Source organism: Opisthocomus hoazin, chromosome 4, assembly GCF_030867145.1.
Source record: "Opisthocomus hoazin isolate bOpiHoa1 chromosome 4, bOpiHoa1.hap1, whole genome shotgun sequence".
Taxonomy (NCBI): Eukaryota; Metazoa; Chordata; class Aves; order Opisthocomiformes; family Opisthocomidae; genus Opisthocomus; species Opisthocomus hoazin.
In genome coordinates, this window is record NC_134417.1 from 32557399 (window position 1) to 32576573 (window position 19175).

A 19175-nucleotide genomic window follows, 5' to 3' on the forward strand; every position below is an offset into this window, starting at 1 on the left:
GGCATTTTTTCTTAACTAAAAATTACTGTATGCTAATCAGCAAAGCTGATTAACTGTGTAGGTGTTTTCTCCTGATATTTGTCCAAAAAAACCTAAATTTCGATTAAGTCACTACAGACTTCTTGCATCAGAAAATTAGTCTGTAGATGATTTATTATGATCTGGCAGACCTAGTTCACTCCTACAACAACCAAATGTCCTTCTGCATCATTACTACTGTGAAAATGTAATGCGGGAGAATTAATCATTACTAAAGGTTTTGAAAAGGCCAGGGGTTGTGTGTGCAAAACATTGTGCTTTCCCATCAAAACAGCTGCTGCTTTGGCAGAAGTTTTAAAAACAGAGGAGCAGCTAGAAGGACTTTACACCCAGATACCAGTCAGAATGGAAGGGAGAACTAGTGTGCTCCGTAGTCAGAAAGGAGAAAAAGTCATGTTAAAGCAGCTGTTTACCCGAACACTGGAAAGATTCAGCAGCTAGTGGTAGGTGCTTAGGGAAGACACAGCAAAACAGACCAAAAGCATAGCATTAATGGCACTGAACGCCACACTGTTGTAAAAATTGCTCCTGTGAAGAGTCTACTTTCAGGTGAACCATCTTTGTTTTTGAAGTGTCTCACACATTACTGGGCAATGAAGTTGAAAAGCACATAGATTTCAGACTCGATGAATCTGTGAAGCATGCACTGCCGGCTTCATATTCCGAAGGACAAACAAAGCATAGTCACTAAACAGAAGAACTGCCATAAAATCTTAAATCACTTACTTGTACTCGTGTGACATGTAGGTACATTATACAAGCCACTAGGAAGCATATGCAGAACACCAGGAGAACAAGAACTATGGTACTCCTAGAACCAAAACAGAACAGAAGTAATGCAATGCAACTCAGTAGCAGATTAGAACAAACAGCACAAGGGTCCTCTGAAACAGTATTTTGGATGAAAGGTGGAGGATCTCCCCCCTACCCTTGTTGTAATATTAACTGTTGCAGAGGAAATGTCACAGTGAAATGCTCTTGTTCATGGTGCCCACTCTGACCTCAGCAAGGAGATCAAAGCACTTCAAAAATTCCACTGTATGGTGTGTCAGGAGAGACACTTTCTGACTGTAGGCTAGTGCAGAATACTCAGCATGATGACTCTTGTAAGTGGAGTGTGTAACCCAATCGCTTGGCCTTGGCAGCCGTGTAACAGTTACTAGGTGCTTTTCCTTTGTAACCTCTCCTTCCCAAAGACCAAGAAATCACAGGTCAGTCAACTCAGTCACTTATCAAGTCAAATAAAATCGGACCAGATTGCGATCCCTTCTTCTAACGAAACACAGCAGCTCTCTCCTTTTGAGCCTTCCTCAACAGTTAGAAAAATCTTAGGTTTCACAAAGATGCTGTAATAATTCTTTTAATTCTTAATCTTCCCTCTCCTGATCTTCCAAAATAGGCTTGTTCTTCATGAGAAGAGGGGTGCAGACCAAGGACTTCCCTCTTCTAGAAAACCTGTGGTATTGGCACAGTACATTATAGACATGAGCAAGCTGACAAAAATCAGTCCACCAGTGGTGATTCTTTGATTTCTGCTCAGGGACAGCCAGGCCCCAAGCCAGCCATGGAACCAGAGCCATATGACGGCACCATAACATGATCTTCACACATACTTTTCTAGTCTTGTGAGAACAACCCAGCCAGTCCAGAAGATGTGAGCCATTGCTGCAGGCATATACGTACCCATGCCCTTGACCTTGACCAAAGACTGCTTATGTAGGGTTTCTAACAGTAGGAGAGAAAGGGTGCAATTCTTCTGCCACATAATTTCTCAGTATTTGGCTTTGATTTCAAATTCATGTTAACAACTCCCACCAATACCCAAACAAGGGAAGTGCTGTGGTGTAGTGTGTGTATCCAGAACAGGGAGGTGACTCTAGGTGCTGTCAGTGTGGATTCTGAATACAAGTATTAATAGACAGCAGGCTCTCTTGTGCTTTTAGAGAACTGGCTTGTACTCAGGATGGCAGTATGCTAGAAAAAAATGCAGGGGATATGACTGCAACAGCATCTTTTAAGGCAGCAACAGCAAACAACTGCCACTAGTGCTGAGTGGGACCCTGACAGAGATTTGGGTTGGCACCACTAACAAAGGGCTGCATTACATTTTAAAAATAAACCCAGCGTAAGACATCAGAAAGGTTCACCATCAAGGCTTTTAGTGGCTACACTACATGTGTGCCTCCATAATTGGACAGCTTAGGTTGAGAGGAACACGGCCTTACTTTCACCAACTCCATCTGGGGATATAAAATTATGTCTTTAGCTGAGAAGCTGTTTTGCCCAGATGGTCACAGGAATTGTGAGAATGTCAAGCCCATTGCTTTCTGTGTATTTATGCAGCAACTGGCTTTCTTACAACATTTTCTTGTCTCTAGATTTTGAACCTTCTCCCTGGAATATTGTGATACATGTCAAACACCATTATTAGCACTTCTCCCATTATAGTAACACATTACACTTCTTGTCTTGGTTTTTGCATTCTCTTGTCACAGTTATAACTATTTTGGCAATCTAAAGAGCAACTTCAAGCTCCAAGTTCTGTGGAGTAGGGAAATGTTCCAATATTTCCAAAGTTTCAGTAGAGCTCATGGTTGCATCTGTGTCACAGCGAGGGAAGAGCTCAGAGGGAATTTGGTAGTATGAAGCCACCACCAAAAGGCAGTGGGAAGAGAGAACTTCAGACCATTCAGTGGGTGGCTTTCCTAACTAACACAGTGATGAACCAGCCCATCTTCATGGTCTTCAGTGGTCATGTTCTCCTGGAGCTTGTGTGTCTGTCAGATCAGAGTTTACTCTCAATCTCTGTTCAGCTGTTTTTTAAGTGACAGTACTTTTGGGAAAGGTTACCAACAACCATACTGTATGATTCTTGGAAATACATTCTAGCGTCAGCTACACTAATACTCTTTTGTCTCTCCTTGTTCTAAATTGCCATGTACTGCAGCTGGGCTTCACTTCAGAAGTAGGTGACTATGCTTCAGTTAGTCAGCAGAGTTCATTAGTCTGGAAATTATATGATTTTTGTAAGTGACTGAATTCTTCAGATGAAAGACAAAACAATAACAAATTTAAATAGTGATGATTATTATTAAAGTAAAAAGGGTGTTTCTCAAATGTTCAATTAGAAATAATAGAATATAAGAGTAAGTAGTATTCTGACTGGGGATTTGTGAATAAAAAAGACCAGAATTAAAAATGGGATTTTCAAAAGCATTATCCTGTGGCCAGTTCTATTCCCATTGAAATCCTAATACTTACTAAAAGTGAGTTAAGGTTATTTTGAATGCTTTGATATTCTCATCTGAAAAAGCTTATTACTAATCATTTTTGTAGCTTGAACACAATTACGTCTACTTATTATAACCCCTAGATTTGAAAGTGAAGTCTAATTACTTTTCTTATTTATTAAACACTCACATAGAATTGACAAAATCTGAAGCAATCACTAAACTATATCACTCAGCAACAGGCATCAGACACCCCCCAAATACACCATGCGTAATTGGCCATGTCTGCTTTAGTGCAGCCAAGGTGTGACTGCAACTTCTGTGGGAATGGCCAAACTATGCACTCGGCAGTCTGCGTAGTGATATCATTCATACCAAAAACCTCAATGTAGGCTATAAATTTAGGTTGAAGATCTGGACGGATACTTCAGTACTTTGTTCCCATTAAGCCCTACATAGTTTTATCTGTGTTGCTATCAATACCTGAAGTACCCTGTCCAAAGCCAGCACAAATACATTTAGAAAAGCTGCAGTAGCATCTTTGTTTGCAGTGCAGAAATGCTTTAAATAAGTTTAGCAGATTTCAGTGTTTTTATCTTCTAAGTACATCCTTCTACCAAAAAAAAAAAAAAAAAGGGAAAAAAAAAAGAGAAACAACAGGGAAGAAATTGTTTAAATAAGATAGCAAAATGTGGCTCCTTTGGACAAGTGGAGGAGATAACAGTTAGACTGAGGGTATACCAACAGAGAATCTCCTGTTTGAGAAGCTACCGACTGGAGTGCTGATCCCCATCCCAAAGACGTTAATGTTTTGACCTGTGCAGGATGCTTCAAGATGTTCCACTTAGAATTACAATGCCAAGAGAGAAACTTACTGTGGTATTATTAGAAGGTAGACAAGGCCAAATAAGGCAGCTAGAATTAGTGAGAGAACTACAGCACTAGTGAAGTACTCATCCTGAAGCTGGTGGTACTGTTAAAGAAGAGAAGAAATGAAGACAGTGAGCATTTTATACACACCCAGCCACCCACGCTTGTCCATTCTCAGTGAGACAGAACTACAGCCTGCAACAAAACAAGCCCCTACCCATTTTACAAACATAGAAGTAATTATTGCTTAATTCACACACACAAAAAGGTGAGGCAGGTCTAGACAACCCTTGTCTTAACAGCCTTCTGTTTCAGTTGCTCCCGTTAACTTTGCTATTTAGTTTTCACCCTGCAACTAGTCAAATCTGGGTTAGGTTCACACCTAAGTTTATCTTTCAGAGCAAAAAAGATTCAGACATTTTGAACCAGAAGGAGGTGGCATTCCCTCCTCTCCACTTCTTCATCGCAAAATAAGGCAAAAACCATGGTGCTGCCTTCAAGGAGCCCTGTCACCTCGCCCACTTCAGGACAGGCCACTACAAATGGGTGGGAGGCAGCTGCTAACGAGAGGCACAGGCTCAGCTTTGAGCAGTTACTGCCTGTTGCTCTGGCCACTAGGCCACACTCCTTACGATGGAACAGTTTTTCAGGGGTGGAGACACAGGAGTGTTTTCTCAAAAAGCTCCAAATTTCAATCTCATTTCAATCTCATTTACAGCAAAAGGCTCTCTTATTTTGAAAGAAAACAGTTACACTTCAATAATTAAATAATAATATTAATAAATAGAATAATAACTCTAATAAATATAAAGAAATCAAAATAATTAAATAATACATCGCTTAAAAATATCACTTTTAAAAATTGCATCCAATATGGCACACAGCCTTCTGACTCAAAACAATAGTGACACGAAAACTTAAGACTACAAAGCGACTTACAGTGCAAAAATAAATGCTACCACCAAATTGATCCAAAATCATCTCACTTCTGCTTTTTCGAACACATAAACTGAAGGCTTTTTTATTTTTTCAATTAAAACAATTTGTATTTACAAATAAAACCCAAACAAGGTAGGAACAAACAGCTCTACTTGGTTACCTTACATGCACGCTTGTAAGTCTGGGGTGCTTCCAGCACAGTCACACTGGAATAAGATCCGAACCTTGCCCAGAGGTTTAAGATTTTTTTTCTATTTTCTAGGAGTGATGGCATCAATACTTCTCAGGCTACCTATGCACAGGGAAGCACCCTCCTGCCATTACCGCTTCTCCAGAGCAGCTGAGTCAGTGGGCAGCCACATTGCCATGAGCCGGTATTACAGAGGTGACGCAGCTCAGGCAGATTAGAGAGGCAAAAGGAAGGCAAAAACACAGGATGTGTAAGTTTACAGGGGAGGATCTTGATTAGTAGACAGACACTGATATTTCTTTTTATTCCCTCCAAGTGTTCCACAGAAGGTGGAGCTAAAGTCTACCTCTTAACTGAGAGACAGTTCAGAGGATTATTTGAAGGCAGTGAGTAGAATTTAAATATTGTCTAAAAACAAACAAAAAAACCCTATGCTAGTTGGCTCATGGTCAGTGAAATCAGAAAAGTTGTTATAAAAATCCTTACTTTATTTTCACGCTCAATTTGCTTATACTTCAGGGTAATGAAGTTCAAGTCGGCCATCTCGGATTCAGTTTGCCGGGCCTCTATCAAACGGCTGATGTATCTGTTCACTCGAGTTCCTGGGGTGTTGTATACAACATTGGTAGAAAAAGAGGAACGATTCCTGAGTTTTTCAGAGGCTGTCCTTAATGCTCTCCTCTACGGCGCAGATAAAGAAAGAAGTGCAGATGTTATTAACATTGAAATTTATCATTGCCGTCCATATTATCTCAAGCTCACAGCCAGGATGAGGAATTAATTAAGCAAAGCAACTACAAAAGGCACAGATTCTGTCTCTGTGTGATTGCCATCTTTTAAAAACTCCTTAGCTGAAATCCCGCTCTCACTAAAATCAAGGAGAAAACCCCCACTGCAATCCAGGATTTCAATCCTCATCCGCAGAAATTCTCTGCACATACTGCCATGACACTTCTCTGCCACTGAGGAAATAATCAGTTTGATACCAACCAGTGTGACTTTACCCAGAAAAATAATTTTAATTTTTTTCTTGATGGAAGACATGGAGCTCTGGACATCCTGAAGACAAGACAACCAAGCTCTTCACGACACAAGAGAAGTCCTACTGTCCAAGACTGTCTAGCTAATAATACATATTTGTAAAAGGTAATTTTCCTTAACCTCTTTCTCAGTGACCGTATGTGACTTCAGAGGGTCTGAAACCTTAAGTGTTCCTATCTTTAACTCACCCAAGTGGTTCTCCTGTCAAGATCACCTGGGTAAGCCCCAAATGCACTTGCAGATCCAGATCCAGCAGCCCAATAAATTATCAGAGCTAACCTGTGCCTCGCTGGGGTTAATTCCTCCATGGCTGAGGTAGCACAGCTGACGAGATGCTCACTCCTACTCCTTTTTCAGTGTGAAAGACTTATCACAGAGTATATCTGGAAGGGATTTTAGACAATCTGTCTCACTTCTCACAGAGAGCACTCAGCAGACAGTGAGCAGCATTCAGACACACTGGTGGTAACCTTCAGTCGAGGGCACTGCCATCTAAACCGTTATGGCTAGACTGGCACTAGTCTGACTGCCCATGCCCCAGCACATTGAAAGGACCAGAGCCTTCACAAAACACTTGTAGATGCAGTATATTTTAAACACAGAGTGTTTTGTCGGCCAATCTTGTAAAAGAAACAATAGTCACCTAACGGTTAACACATTGAGCAGGAAGAAAGAACATCCTTTTCACCTCAAAAGGGGTCAAGCCTTACTTCCCAGAAGAGTTCTGACAACCAAGCTCAGGCAAATTGTACTATTTTGGTACTGTTTAAGGAATACTTTTCTATCTAACAGCTGCAGAGTTCAGGAAGACAATTCGAAACATTATGAAATGAGAAGTCTGCTCAGGGGTAAGGACAACTTTGGCTCAGGATATAATCAGTGGAGTCTGTCAGCAAGCTGTTACAAAACCACACAAAATTTCTCTCTTCAGAGCAGTCAGTACTTAATAGCCTGCTCTTTAAAGGCTATATTGCAAAACATCCTCTTAAACCAGGTGGTAGAAAGAGGTGGTGATCACCATTTAAGTAATTCTGCAGGACTGGCAGTTCCCTCTCTTCTTCCACAAGAAGCAGTTCTCATGAGATCCTCGTCAGTCAACAAACAGTGGACTACAGCAGCTCATTAGTTTACATAGCTCATATTATATGCATATTATTCCTGAATACTTATGAACAGTGGGAAAGGTGAACTGCTAATACCTTAGTTTTCTGATCATAAAGAAGAATGGACCTTAGCAAAGATAAAATCACTTCCCAAGTCCTGTTTTGCTGGCTTTATATGTAGAGAGCTGGTTATACCAGCATTAAACAATTATGAGGCTGCTTGAAACGTTTTTCTTCAAACTATCAGAACCCATTACTTGTTGTCTGTGGTGTAAGAACTAATTGTTTCAACATGAAAAATAATCTTACGGACATACATGGATTAGAGCTTTCAAATCCGATCTTCTGGGTTCTGTTAGCCATAATAGAAATCTTAAATTGCCAGCCAAACAACTATCCTACATGTTTCTAAACAGCGATAAAGTTCTTTTCTTGTAGGAGACATTTGTTTCTCAAGTTTGTAGGGAAACTGAGTGCTTTCAGGAAGACTGTCAGAAACCTACAGTTTCGGTCTTCATAAAGATAAAGAACAACTAGATAGCATATGTATTGCTTAAGGTGCAGCAGAAAGTACATCTTTGGGGGTTTATTATAATCCATATTTAAACCTATAGCATAATAATAGGGGTGAGCAAACCAGCATTTTTAAAAAAAAAAAAAGAAGAAAATGCTTCTTTGCTTTAAAATCTGGAATGAAAGTAGATGATGGGAGTTATTCTGATATACGGAATAAATTCTATTATCTATTCTGCCATTGTGAAATACGGTTAAACTTACCGTGCTTAATCAGAATAGTTGTTGCTCACGTATAATTATTTTCACTAGGTCTCTTATTTTTATCCCTATTATTTCACATAGTAGACTTACATTATGTCTTATACGCGATCAAGATCCAGTATTTCTATTTCTCAGAAATTAAAGAAGTAAATACATGCTACAGTAATGTGCTGGCTTAAAACCTTTAAAGCCATAGGTTGTTTTACACTATTTGAGGACTGACATCTCTGAAGAAACCCCACACTGCAACACAGTATATATTAAAATCATACATCATGGTCCACGACAAACGTTCCGTATTAGGTAAAAAAGTGCACAACCACTGGTTCAGTTAAAGATAGCATTGTGGAACTTCACTACAAATGTTATGACATGAGAAAATTTTCATTAGATCCCTAGCAAACCCATATCAGGATTTTCTGTGTATACTTCCATATTTATACATGCACACACACAAGACACATCGCTAAGTATTGCATATGCTTCAAAGAATGTGTGGGTTACTTTTTTTAAATACTCAAAGAACAGTACTAATTCACAATTGGGAGGCCTTATACATGGCAAATTTCAAAATCAAATCTCGATTTTCTAAAAGTCTTCACTGAAACTGTGTTTCAAAGGAACTAATGTACTTTTCTCCCCTTTTCCCGCAGAAGAAACACAAGCACATGTAAAATCCGAAATATAAAAGTATAGAATGCTTTCTGAAAGTGAGAGTTAGACTGAATCGTCAAGAAATGTACATTATTTAAAAAAAAAAAAAAAGTGGAGCAATCAGTCAAGACGAATTACTGCCTCCAGTCGCACACACGCTCTGTGCTGGAGCACTGCTGGAGTGACCGATGTGATATTGCCACCTGCTGGCAAGGACAATGGAACGAGTACCACTTCAAAAGGTTTTTTCTCCCTAAGTTTCTTGGTAGATCCACAGACAGAAAACGAAGTAAACCAGGCCACTAGTATGTAAATCAATTCTGAGTTACAGCATTACAAGCCATTCAAGTAAGCAGTATTCGTATTTGTATTAGGGACTTCAGTATTTAAGATTTGTATTAGGGACTAAGAGGGGTTTTGGCTAATCAGTTGCCTTTCATTTTTTTAGAGAACCATCTGGAGATACAAAATTATTCTGTAATTTTGCATTTGCTGCCATCAGCTCCAGACTGTGATGGACTCACGATGCAAAAGAACAGCTCTTGGTAATCACAGAAAAAGCCTCAGAAACTCTAGTTCCTCTGAAGGAAGCCCTCAATAGAACACAGACTACCTGTGCTGGCTTGTTCAAAAGGAGCTCCAAACTGAGGCCTGTTATAATTAAGTTTTGTCTTTACTGTGAGAAGGCTGTGGGCATTAGGTAGCTCTAGCTCCAGCAGAAACACCAGAAACTCCTGTCAGTTGGTCAGGTCACCCCATATGTTCTCAGAGCAGGTCTGCTTGATGTGGCCCTGGAACCAACGCCCAAAGAGCCCACAGGAATTACCTTATCGTCATCCTCACACGTCATGACATTAGAGAAAGGGATCTCCGCTTTGAACATCTTACGACAGTGCATAAGCTGAACAAGCAGGTAGCAGACTGTCTTGAACTTCATTCTTTTGGCAGGCTTAATGTCTGAGAGAATCAGTCCAGGAAATATCTGTCGGTCAGAAAAATAATATTTGTAACTGTGTCATTCCATTCCCACGCAGCCATGCATAGCTGCAGACATTTACACCATCTAGTGATCAGAACAAAGCAATTTTCTAAAGAAAAAGCAATGCACTTTGATAAACAGCACATATTTGCAGATGAAGATTACTTCATTTTTTTTTTTAACCTGAGACATAAAGAATCTACTGAACAGACAATATTTAAACACATACCTAACAATCTGGGAACTGTTTTCTACATAGAAACGTAGACAATAAAAACCCCCCATATTAATGACAAACTCATAAAAGAGGCAATATTTGTATTTCTTTAACCTTAAAATAAATTCTGGAAAAAAACAGGAAAAAAAGGGAGGAAATTAGCATTTATTATTAATTGACATTAAAAAATACAATTTCAGTCTTTTTTGGTATTTCCTCATTTTGTTACTTCAGCCACTGGCAAGCCTGTTAAAACCAGAAGAGGATAGCTTTTGCTTTAAAGATACACTTAAATACATGCCCTAAAAGGAGACTGTGAGGCACTGAGGTTACAACTTACATCTTATTTCTTCAAAGCAAGAAGTGTTATACCACAGAGAAATATTCTTAACAGGCTGGGTATAATCTATTCCTTTTACCACTGCTCAGCAAGGACAAATATTTTCTTCGTTAACTCTTAAGCGCGTATTTAACTCTTGCTGGCCTTAGTGAACCCCTAGTACATGTTCAGATGCTTTCACAGATCAGAATAAGGGTGATCCTTTATTCTACTGTCAGTATTTATACCAATCTTATTCATGCTTCTGCCATGTGGAATATGTAAAGCAGTGTTCATGGGAAATGTGGAAGGACTCCATGCCACCATGGTATGGGAATTTAAGCTGGTAAAATTAATCTTTTCTGGAACAGAAAAATAAAGCAGCACAGAGGATTTGGTCCCTAGTGATCCAAGATACAAAAGACAGAGCAAGTCACACTCCAAAAACTGTAGTCAAATACCCTAAAACCCACAAATGGCACTGGAGATTTGCTGTCCCATCTTCACAATACTATGATTTATTAGAGCAGTTTACATCATTACTTCAGTGACCAAGGAATAAAGAAGGAAGTAGACTGGAAGCATTTGATTAATGCATGTTTTCATGGATACCTAAATTTAGAGGGACAGGGCAAATGACACTGAATGACTGAATGACTGAATGGCATCTCTGGTATCGGTTTGCCATGTTGTTTAACGCACACAGCTATGCACTCACGTTTTCTGGAGAATCAAGGGTATATACTACTGATCTGCCAACACTCTGTTGAGTCAGTTACACTGTGGCTATGAAACACAAAAATGACTTCTCTATAAACCGTTGCACTTTTTTTTGTTAGCAGATGGCTGTTATAAACACGTGACGTTTCAAACGCAGAAAGGTACCTCTCTATGCACATGTGCTTTGTTATGCCCTGACAGGCTGACTGAAGCCAGCCACCATCACCAGCACTGTACCGCACCGTCATCGGCTGGAATCTAACGGGACATCAGTGTGTCCAGCATGTCATCGCTTGTATAAGCGAGGGTTTAATGGAAGTCTCCATGAAGACATTCCCAATGTGCACTGTTTCTTTTGAGGGCCTTCTGGCAGCAGACTTACTGCTATATTGCAATTCCCACTTAGAAGATACTGTACAAGAATATCCACATACCAATCATCCTTTAGGTATTCCTAAGGACACCAAGTAGACAGTTGTTAGGCTTGAGTGCGGCAGGTATAATCAGATTTTGAGCTACTATTCCCAACAGCCAAAACACACTGTACTCCAATTACAAATTTTACTCCTGTAGCCATAATTCCTCTAGAAGTACTCCATATTTCACTCAGTCTCCCTATCAACCTTTTGATACAAGAAAATTAACACCTTTCTTGAAACTCCCTCCAATGTTGCATTTTGCTTCATTTTTTTTTAAGACGAGATAAAAAGAAAATATACAGAAGTTACCAGATGGACCGTATCTCAAGAGATCGCTAGCTCTTTCTTTGCTCAAACCTTTCACTGTGGACATTGCATTAACTAGGTCAACAACTTTGGTTTTAAGTCTCCGTGAGACTGGCTGGAAAAGATGCTCTCAAATGAGTACAGAGAGCTACAGAAGCTGCCTGACAGTCTTCATTATGGAAATATCACAGTAAAGGCACAAGAGTGGCAAAGAATAGGCAGAAGTTTCAAGAAGGCATGACTGAGAAACGTGAGCACGTGGGCACGACTATATCCTCCTACAGAATTTGAAGTCCCGTGAAAAAAGAAATTAGACTTTCCTCAATGCAAACTTCTTGTAACTGATGCGCTTCTGAGAACAACCTGGAGCTTGACAACTTGGAACGGGTACGGTTTGGCTCAGGCACTGTGGCCTTGCCACCAACATGACTTCCTCAAACACACGTCTTCTTGCAGTTTCCGAACTGTACCTTCAAAGAATAGGTAGAACATTTTTAGCTTATACCACTGACTGCTCTTTTAACTTCTAAATCTTATTGGCACATAGTATCTCAGTAGTATACACCCTTTGTATGCTGGAAATACAGGGGAGTTTTCCAGCTGTCTTGGAGTCAAATAGAAGATTTTCAGCTTGGGTCACTGAAAAAAACGGAGTAGCGTGTCTACTTCTGGGCTCCCCAGTACAAGAAAAACAGCGACAAACTAGAGTGAGCTCCGCGAAGGTTCACCAAAACAATTAGGGTTCTCAAATGTACAACGTGTGAGAAGAACCTGAGGGAATTCAGTTCATTTAGCTGGAAGAAGAGAAGGCTAAGGAGGGATCTAATTGCGCCGTCTTCAGCCACCTGAGCAGTAGTTAGAGAGAAGACAAAGCCAGACTCATCCCAATGCTCAGAAAATGCACAAGAGACAATGAACACAGGCTGGACCAAGGGAAATTCCTATTTGGTAAAAAGAAGAGAAGCTTTAACTGTGCGGAAGGATCACGCGCTGGAGCAGGCTGCCGAACCTCCAGCCCAGGGAACACGGAGCACTCGCTCAGGAGAGCTGCCCTGAGCAACCTGCCGTGGAGTTCACTGAAAAGCTGGCCCTGCTCTGAGCAGGGAGGTCGATCACATGGACCTCCAAAGGCCCCTTCCAAATTCAGCTACTGTGTGATGCTATGAAAACGTGTGGAACACATATAAGCTACTGGCCAAGAACCTAACCCCTGAAAGGATGCTGCAATACACACAAGTAGGGCACACTGGCAGTTCTCAGATGATGTATGATTTTACATACAGCTTTTTTTTTTTTTTTGGTAATCTGGTGGTTGTAGGATATATAGATCCTGCACTGGGACTGAGGATTTTCTATTCTACTATTATATATACACAATATCAAAAATACAAACAAAGGAATTCGCTCCCACTTTCATCTCATAAATCACGTCCCTTTTTATCATTACTTTTACAGTAGAACAACGCTTTTAACAGTGAACTTTTGAGTGGAACATTTAAGTAATCTCATGTTCTGCTATAAGCCTCTGCTAAAGGCAAGAAACGTAGTACAGTCCATTAAAACTGACTTCTGTTAAAAAAACAGAAAGAAAAAAACCCAGCCCCAGTGTCCTTCATTCTGCCTTTTCTCTGCACTTGCTCCACACCAGCACTGCAGGAAAGCTGGACTGCAGCATTCTCATTCCAGCTCATTTTGTCCATGCATTTTACTTGTGCACTTCTTTTTGACCCTCAGGATCACCTCTTACTCTGCTCACTGTTCATTTGCTTCATCATTTCAGGAAAGGCGAGCTGTTTGCTGCAACACAGCTGGCAAATAAGTTACGAGCTGGGATTTTCTACCAGAGCACTCTGAAAGCAGCCAAACTACCTACAGCTTTGTGAGCATCTTTAAGTACGCTGAAAACAAACAAGTGCTGATTAAAATTCTGGGAAAACACCCCAGGGTCTGAATCTCACGTAATACTCTGGTAAGGGATTCACTGGTGCTTACCTGAGATTGTCAGAAACAGCAGCAGGCAGTCGTTTCCCTGACTATATTCAAACACAGTGCTCAAAATGGCATGGGAAAGAAGATACTAATGGCATTCCGAACACATTTACAGAAACCATAAATGCTGTAGAATGATGTCTGTCTGTGCTTTGTATCTTCAGGCAGGCAGAGCCATGCCTCTTGGTCACAGAATCACAGAATAGTAGGGGTTGGAAGGGACCTCTGTGGGTCATCTAGTCCAACCCTCCTGCCGAAGCAGGGTCACCCACAGCAGGCTGCACAGGACCTTCTCCAGGTGGGTCTTGGATATCTCCAGAGAAGTAGACTCCACAACCTCCCTGGGCAGCCTGTGCCAGTGCTCCGTCACCCTCAGAGGGAAGAAGTTCTTCCTCATGTTCAGCTGGAACTTCCTGTGCCTCAGTTTGTGCCCATTGCCCCTTGTCCTGTCACTGGGCACCACTGAAAAGAGCTTGGCCCCATCCTCCTGATACCCACCCTTCAGATATTTATAAGCATTTCTAAGGTCCCCTCTCAGCCTTCTCTTCTTCAGGCTGAACAAGCCCAGCTCCCTCAGCCTCTTCTCGTAGGGGAGATGTTCCAGTCCCCTCATCATCCTCGTAGCCCTCCGCTGGACTCTCTCCAGTAGCTCTTCATCTTTCTTGAACTGGGGAGCCCAGAACTGGACACAGTACTCCAGATGAGGCCTCACCAGGGCAGTGTAGAGGGGAAGGAGAACCTCCCTCGTCCTGCTGGTCACACTCTTCTTGATGCACCCCAGGATCCCATTGGCTTTCTTGGCAGCCAGGGCACACTGCTGGCTCATGGTTAACCTCTCGTCCACCAGGACACCCAGGTCCCTCTCCGCAGAGCTGCTCTCCAGCAGGTCCACCCCAAGCCTGTACTGGTGCATGGGGTTGTTCCTCCCCAGGTGCAGGACCCTGCATTTGCCTTTGTTGAACCTCATCAGGTTCCTCTCTGCCCAGCTTTCCAGCCTATCCAGGTCACGCTGAATGGCAGCACAGCCTTCTGGTGTATCTACCACACCTCCCAGTTTGGTGTCGTCAGCAAACTTGCTGAGGGTACATTCTAACTCTTCATCCACGTCGTTGATGAAGAAGTTAAACAAGGCTGGGCCCAGTACTGACCCCTGGGGGACACCACTTGTCACCAGCCTCCAACTAGACTCAGCGCTGCTGATGACAACCCTCTGAGTTCTGCCATTCAGCCAGTTCTCTATCCACTTCACCGACCACTCATCCAGCCCACACTTCCTCAGCTTCCCCAGGAGGATATCATGGGAGACTGTGTCGAAAGCCTTGCTGAAGTCAAGGTAGACAACATCCACGGCTCTCCCTTCGTCTACCCAGCCAGTCATGTCATTGTAGAAAGCTATCAGATTGGTCAGGCATGATTTCCCCTTGGTGAATCCATGCTGACTACTCCTGATAACCTTCTTTTCTTCCACTTGCTTGGTGATGGCCTCCAGGATAAGCTGCTCCATCATCTTTCCCGGGATGGAGGTGAGGCTGACCGGCCTGTAGTTCCCTGGGTCCTCCTTCTTGCCCTTTTTGAAGACTGGAGTGACATTGGCCTTTCTCCAGTCCTTGGGCACCTCTCCTGTCCTCCAGGACCTCTCAAAGATGATGGAGAGTGGCTCAGCAATGACATCCGCCAGCTCCCTCATCACTCGTGGGTGCATTCCATCGGGGCCCATGGATTTGTGGACATCCAGATCACTTAAGCGATCCCTCACACAGTCCTCCTCGACCAAGGGAAAGTCGTCCTCTTTGTAGGCTTCTTCTCTTACCTCCGGGGCCTGGGATTCCTGAGGGCCAGTCTTAGCACTGAAGACTGAAGCAAAGAAGGCATTCAGTAGCTCTGCCTTCTCCGCATCCTCCGTCACCAGGACACCCGCCTCATTCAGCAGCGGCCCCACGTTGTCCCTAGCCTTGCTTTTGCTGCTGATGTAGCTGAAGAAGCCCTTCTTGTTTTTTTTGACATCCCTTGCCAGCTTCAATTCCAGGTGAGCCTTGGCCTTCCTCGTCGCATCCCTGCACGCTCTCACCACGTTTCTGTACTCTTCCCAAGTGGCCTGCCCCTCTTTCCACATTCCATGGACCTTTCTCTTCTGCCTGATCTCCGCTAGAAGCTCCTTGTTTAACCATGCAGGTCTCCTGCCTCCTTTGCTAGATTTCTTTCTCAGGGGGATGCATTGCTCCTGTGCATGGAAGAAATGTTGTTTAAAGAACGACCAGCACTCATGGACCCCCCTGCCTTCGAGAGCCCTGGCCCACGGGATTCCTCCCAGTAGCTCCTTCAAGAGGGCAAAGTCAGCCCTCCTGAGGTCCAGGGTTTTGATCCTGCTTATCGCCCTGCTTCCTCCATGCAGGATCCTGAACTCTACCATTTCATGGTCACTGCAGCCGAGTCTACCTCCAACCTTCACATCCTCCACCAGTCCCTCCTTGTTTGTTAACACGAGGTCCAGCAGCGCGCCTTTCCTTGTTGGTTCCTCCACCACTTGCATCAGAAAGTTATCATCGATGCTCTGTAGGAACCTCCTGGATTGCGCCTGCCTAGCTGTATGGTCTTCCCAGCTGATGTCAGGGTGGTTGAAGTCCCCCATGAGAACCAGGACCTGTGACTGGGAGGCTGCTTGCAGCTGCCTGTAGAAGGCCTCATCAACCTCTTCCTCCTGGTCAGGTGGCCTGTAGTACACACCCACCGTAATGTCACCCTTATGAGCCTGTCCCTTAATTCTAACCCACAAGCTTTCAACTTGTTCCTCATTTGCCCCCAGGCCAAGCTCAATGCATTCTACTTGCTCCCTCACATACAGAGCAATTCCCCCACCTCTCCTTGTTGGTCTGTCTTTCCTAAAGAGTCTGTAGCCATCTATGACAGCATGCCAGTCATGCGAGTTGTCCCACCACGGTTCTGTGATGGCGACCAAGTCGTAGCCGTCCTGCTGTATAATGGCTTCCAGCTCCTCCTGTTTATTGCCCACGCTACGTGCATTGGTGTACACACACTTGAGCTGGGCTGTCAATCTCACCCCTGGCCTTGGCACTCCAAGCCTAGGCTCATCCCTAGTGAGCTGGGCAATATCCCCTTCCCCCTTCGAACCTAGTTTAAAGCCCTCTCAATGAGCCCCGCCAGCTCGTGGCCAAGAATCCTTTTTCCCCTTTGAGACAGCTGAGTTCCACCTGTCGCCAGCAGGCCCAGTGCTGTGTACACCTCCCCGTGATCAAAGAAGCCAAAATTTGACCGATGGCACCAGTCCCTGAGCCACCTGTTAACCAGGTGAGTTTTCCTGCCCCTTTCAGTGCTGTTCCCTGCCACTGATGGGATGGAGGAAAACACCACCTGCGCCCCTGATCCCTCTACCAATCGCCCCAGTGCCCTGAAGTCCCTTTTGATGGCCTTGGGACTTCTTTCTGCTATCTCGTCCCCGTCAACCTCCATTACCAAGAGGGGGTAGTAATCAGAAGGCCGCACCAGACCAGGGAGTTTCTTCGCAACATCCCTAACCTGGGCCCCAGGGAGGCAGCAGACTTCCCTGTGGGATGGGTCCGGTCAGCAGATCGGGCCCTCTGTTCCCCTCAGAAGGGAATCACCTATGAAAATGACCCTCCTTTTTTTCTTAGTTGAGGCAGTCGTAATTCTTGGGGCTGTCTGACTCGTTCTAGGCAACCCCCTGGATGGAGCCTCACCTTTACCCAAATCCTCTGTGGCCCGTCCCTCACATTCCAGAGCCCCATATCTGTTGCTTAAGGGCAACTGGGCTGGTGAGGGAGGCTGGGGGAAGATTCGCTTGCCCCACCGAGCAGGGACCTGTTTCCATTCCCCCCCATCTCTTAGGCCCCCTCTTTCTGCTCGGTGGCAAGAGGGTAGGGGGTTCTCTGCTTTCTGTGGAGCCGCTTTCTGCTGCCTCAGCCTCAGGGAGGGCAGGGTGCGGCTCCACCAGTCGATCTCCCTCTCACACTCCCGGATGCTCCTCAGCCTCTGCACTTCCTCCTTCAGCTCTGCCACCAGGCTGAGCAGGTCATTCACCTGCTCGCACCGAACACAGCCGTTGTCTCTGCTGTCCTCCGGTACGAGCGCCAGGCTCAGGCACTCCCTGCAGCCAGAGACCTGGACACCCGCGTTCTTGCGTGGGGCCTCCGTCTGGGTCCCCACACTCCTTCGAGCAACAGCTTTACCACGGGTGGGTAACCATGGCTAGCATATCTCCTGGAAGAGCGATGCCCACTACTTGAGTTGCCAGAAGGGGCGGATGTACCCTGCCAGTCGCCTTCCCCGCGCGAACTGCCGCGCAAACTGCTGCGCCGCTCCCGGGCTGCTGCGCCGCCTCTGGTCGCCCGCACTCCTGCTCGCCCGCGCTCCCTGGGGACTGGTCTTATCCCTGAGGGGGTTTGGCCGCTGTCACACTCGACTCCGCCCCCGCTGAGTCAGAGCTGCCGCTCGTTGGCACCTCCCGCTTTCCCGCTGGGGGGGGGGGCCTGGGGTCTCCTCTCTCTCTCTCGGCGCTTTTTGCCGCCTCGCCGCTGCGGTTTTGCCACCGGAGAAAGGGTCCCTCGGCGCGAGCCTCTGCTCCAGAACCCTTCACCTTCAGTAGCTTCGCCGAAATGGAGTAGCAGTGTTTGTTCCATTACTATCTGCAAGCCATTTTGTCCTGAGATAGGTGACCAAATCTTGTTTTTTTCCTTCTTACAGTTAAAATCACCAGACATTTGCTTTTCCATCTTATTCTACTGCCTTTACGATACATTCTGCTTATCACACCTCAGTTGTCCATCAGGAAAGTATATTAGCGATTTTTTCTGGTAAATAATGCAGATTCTATAAGGGAAACTCCTAACATTTAGAACGGTGTGGCCACTTTCTCGACAGACATCGAAAAAGTTTTTAGCAGCTGTGAAGGCTAAAACAATTTCTAGGAGATCATTAACAGAGAAAATCTTCTACCAGCGTCCTAGGTTTCTCCCTTCTACAGATTCCACATATCTGCAGAAAGTAAAAGAAGAAAGGTGCACGATGTCAGAGCACCTAACTAATTCCACCATCACTGACAGCCCGAGCTGTGGGCTGTCACACTGTCGATGATGCACCAGCAGCTTCACAGCAGCTACGGAACCGATCCTGAAGATGCAGAGTAAAACACTCTGCACCACAAGCATCACTCCCCTGTCTGTGTTTGCTGGGTGGGAACACAAGCAGTCTACTTCCAGTGTCGGGGTGCGTATATTCCAACAACGTGTGCGATGCAAAGTCTCAGGCATGGATCAGCCCCTGTCCAGGCACAAAGCTAGAGCTTCCATCAAAAGGCTGTGTGTCTACCTGTTAAATCAGATCTGCTAAGGTATATTTGGGGTGTTAA

At 44.2% G+C, this 19175-nt stretch overlaps 1 protein-coding gene across 4 annotated transcripts in view; it reads right to left on the reverse strand.

Moving 5' to 3' along the window:
• Positions 1-19175, reverse strand: part of ADCY1 (adenylate cyclase 1) — a 169488-nt gene that overhangs the window by 36542 nt on the left and 113771 nt on the right. For all 4 annotated transcript variants that reach the window (XM_075418540.1, XM_075418541.1, XM_075418539.1 and 1 more), the window contains 4 exons: positions 9670-9825; positions 5755-5949; positions 4145-4242; positions 766-850 (listed from right to left, as the gene is read on the reverse strand). In XM_075418540.1, coding sequence (XP_075274655.1) covers positions 766-850; positions 4145-4242; positions 5755-5949; positions 9670-9825 — 534 coding nt within the window. The remainder of the gene's footprint in view (positions 1-765; positions 851-4144; positions 4243-5754; positions 5950-9669; positions 9826-19175) is intronic.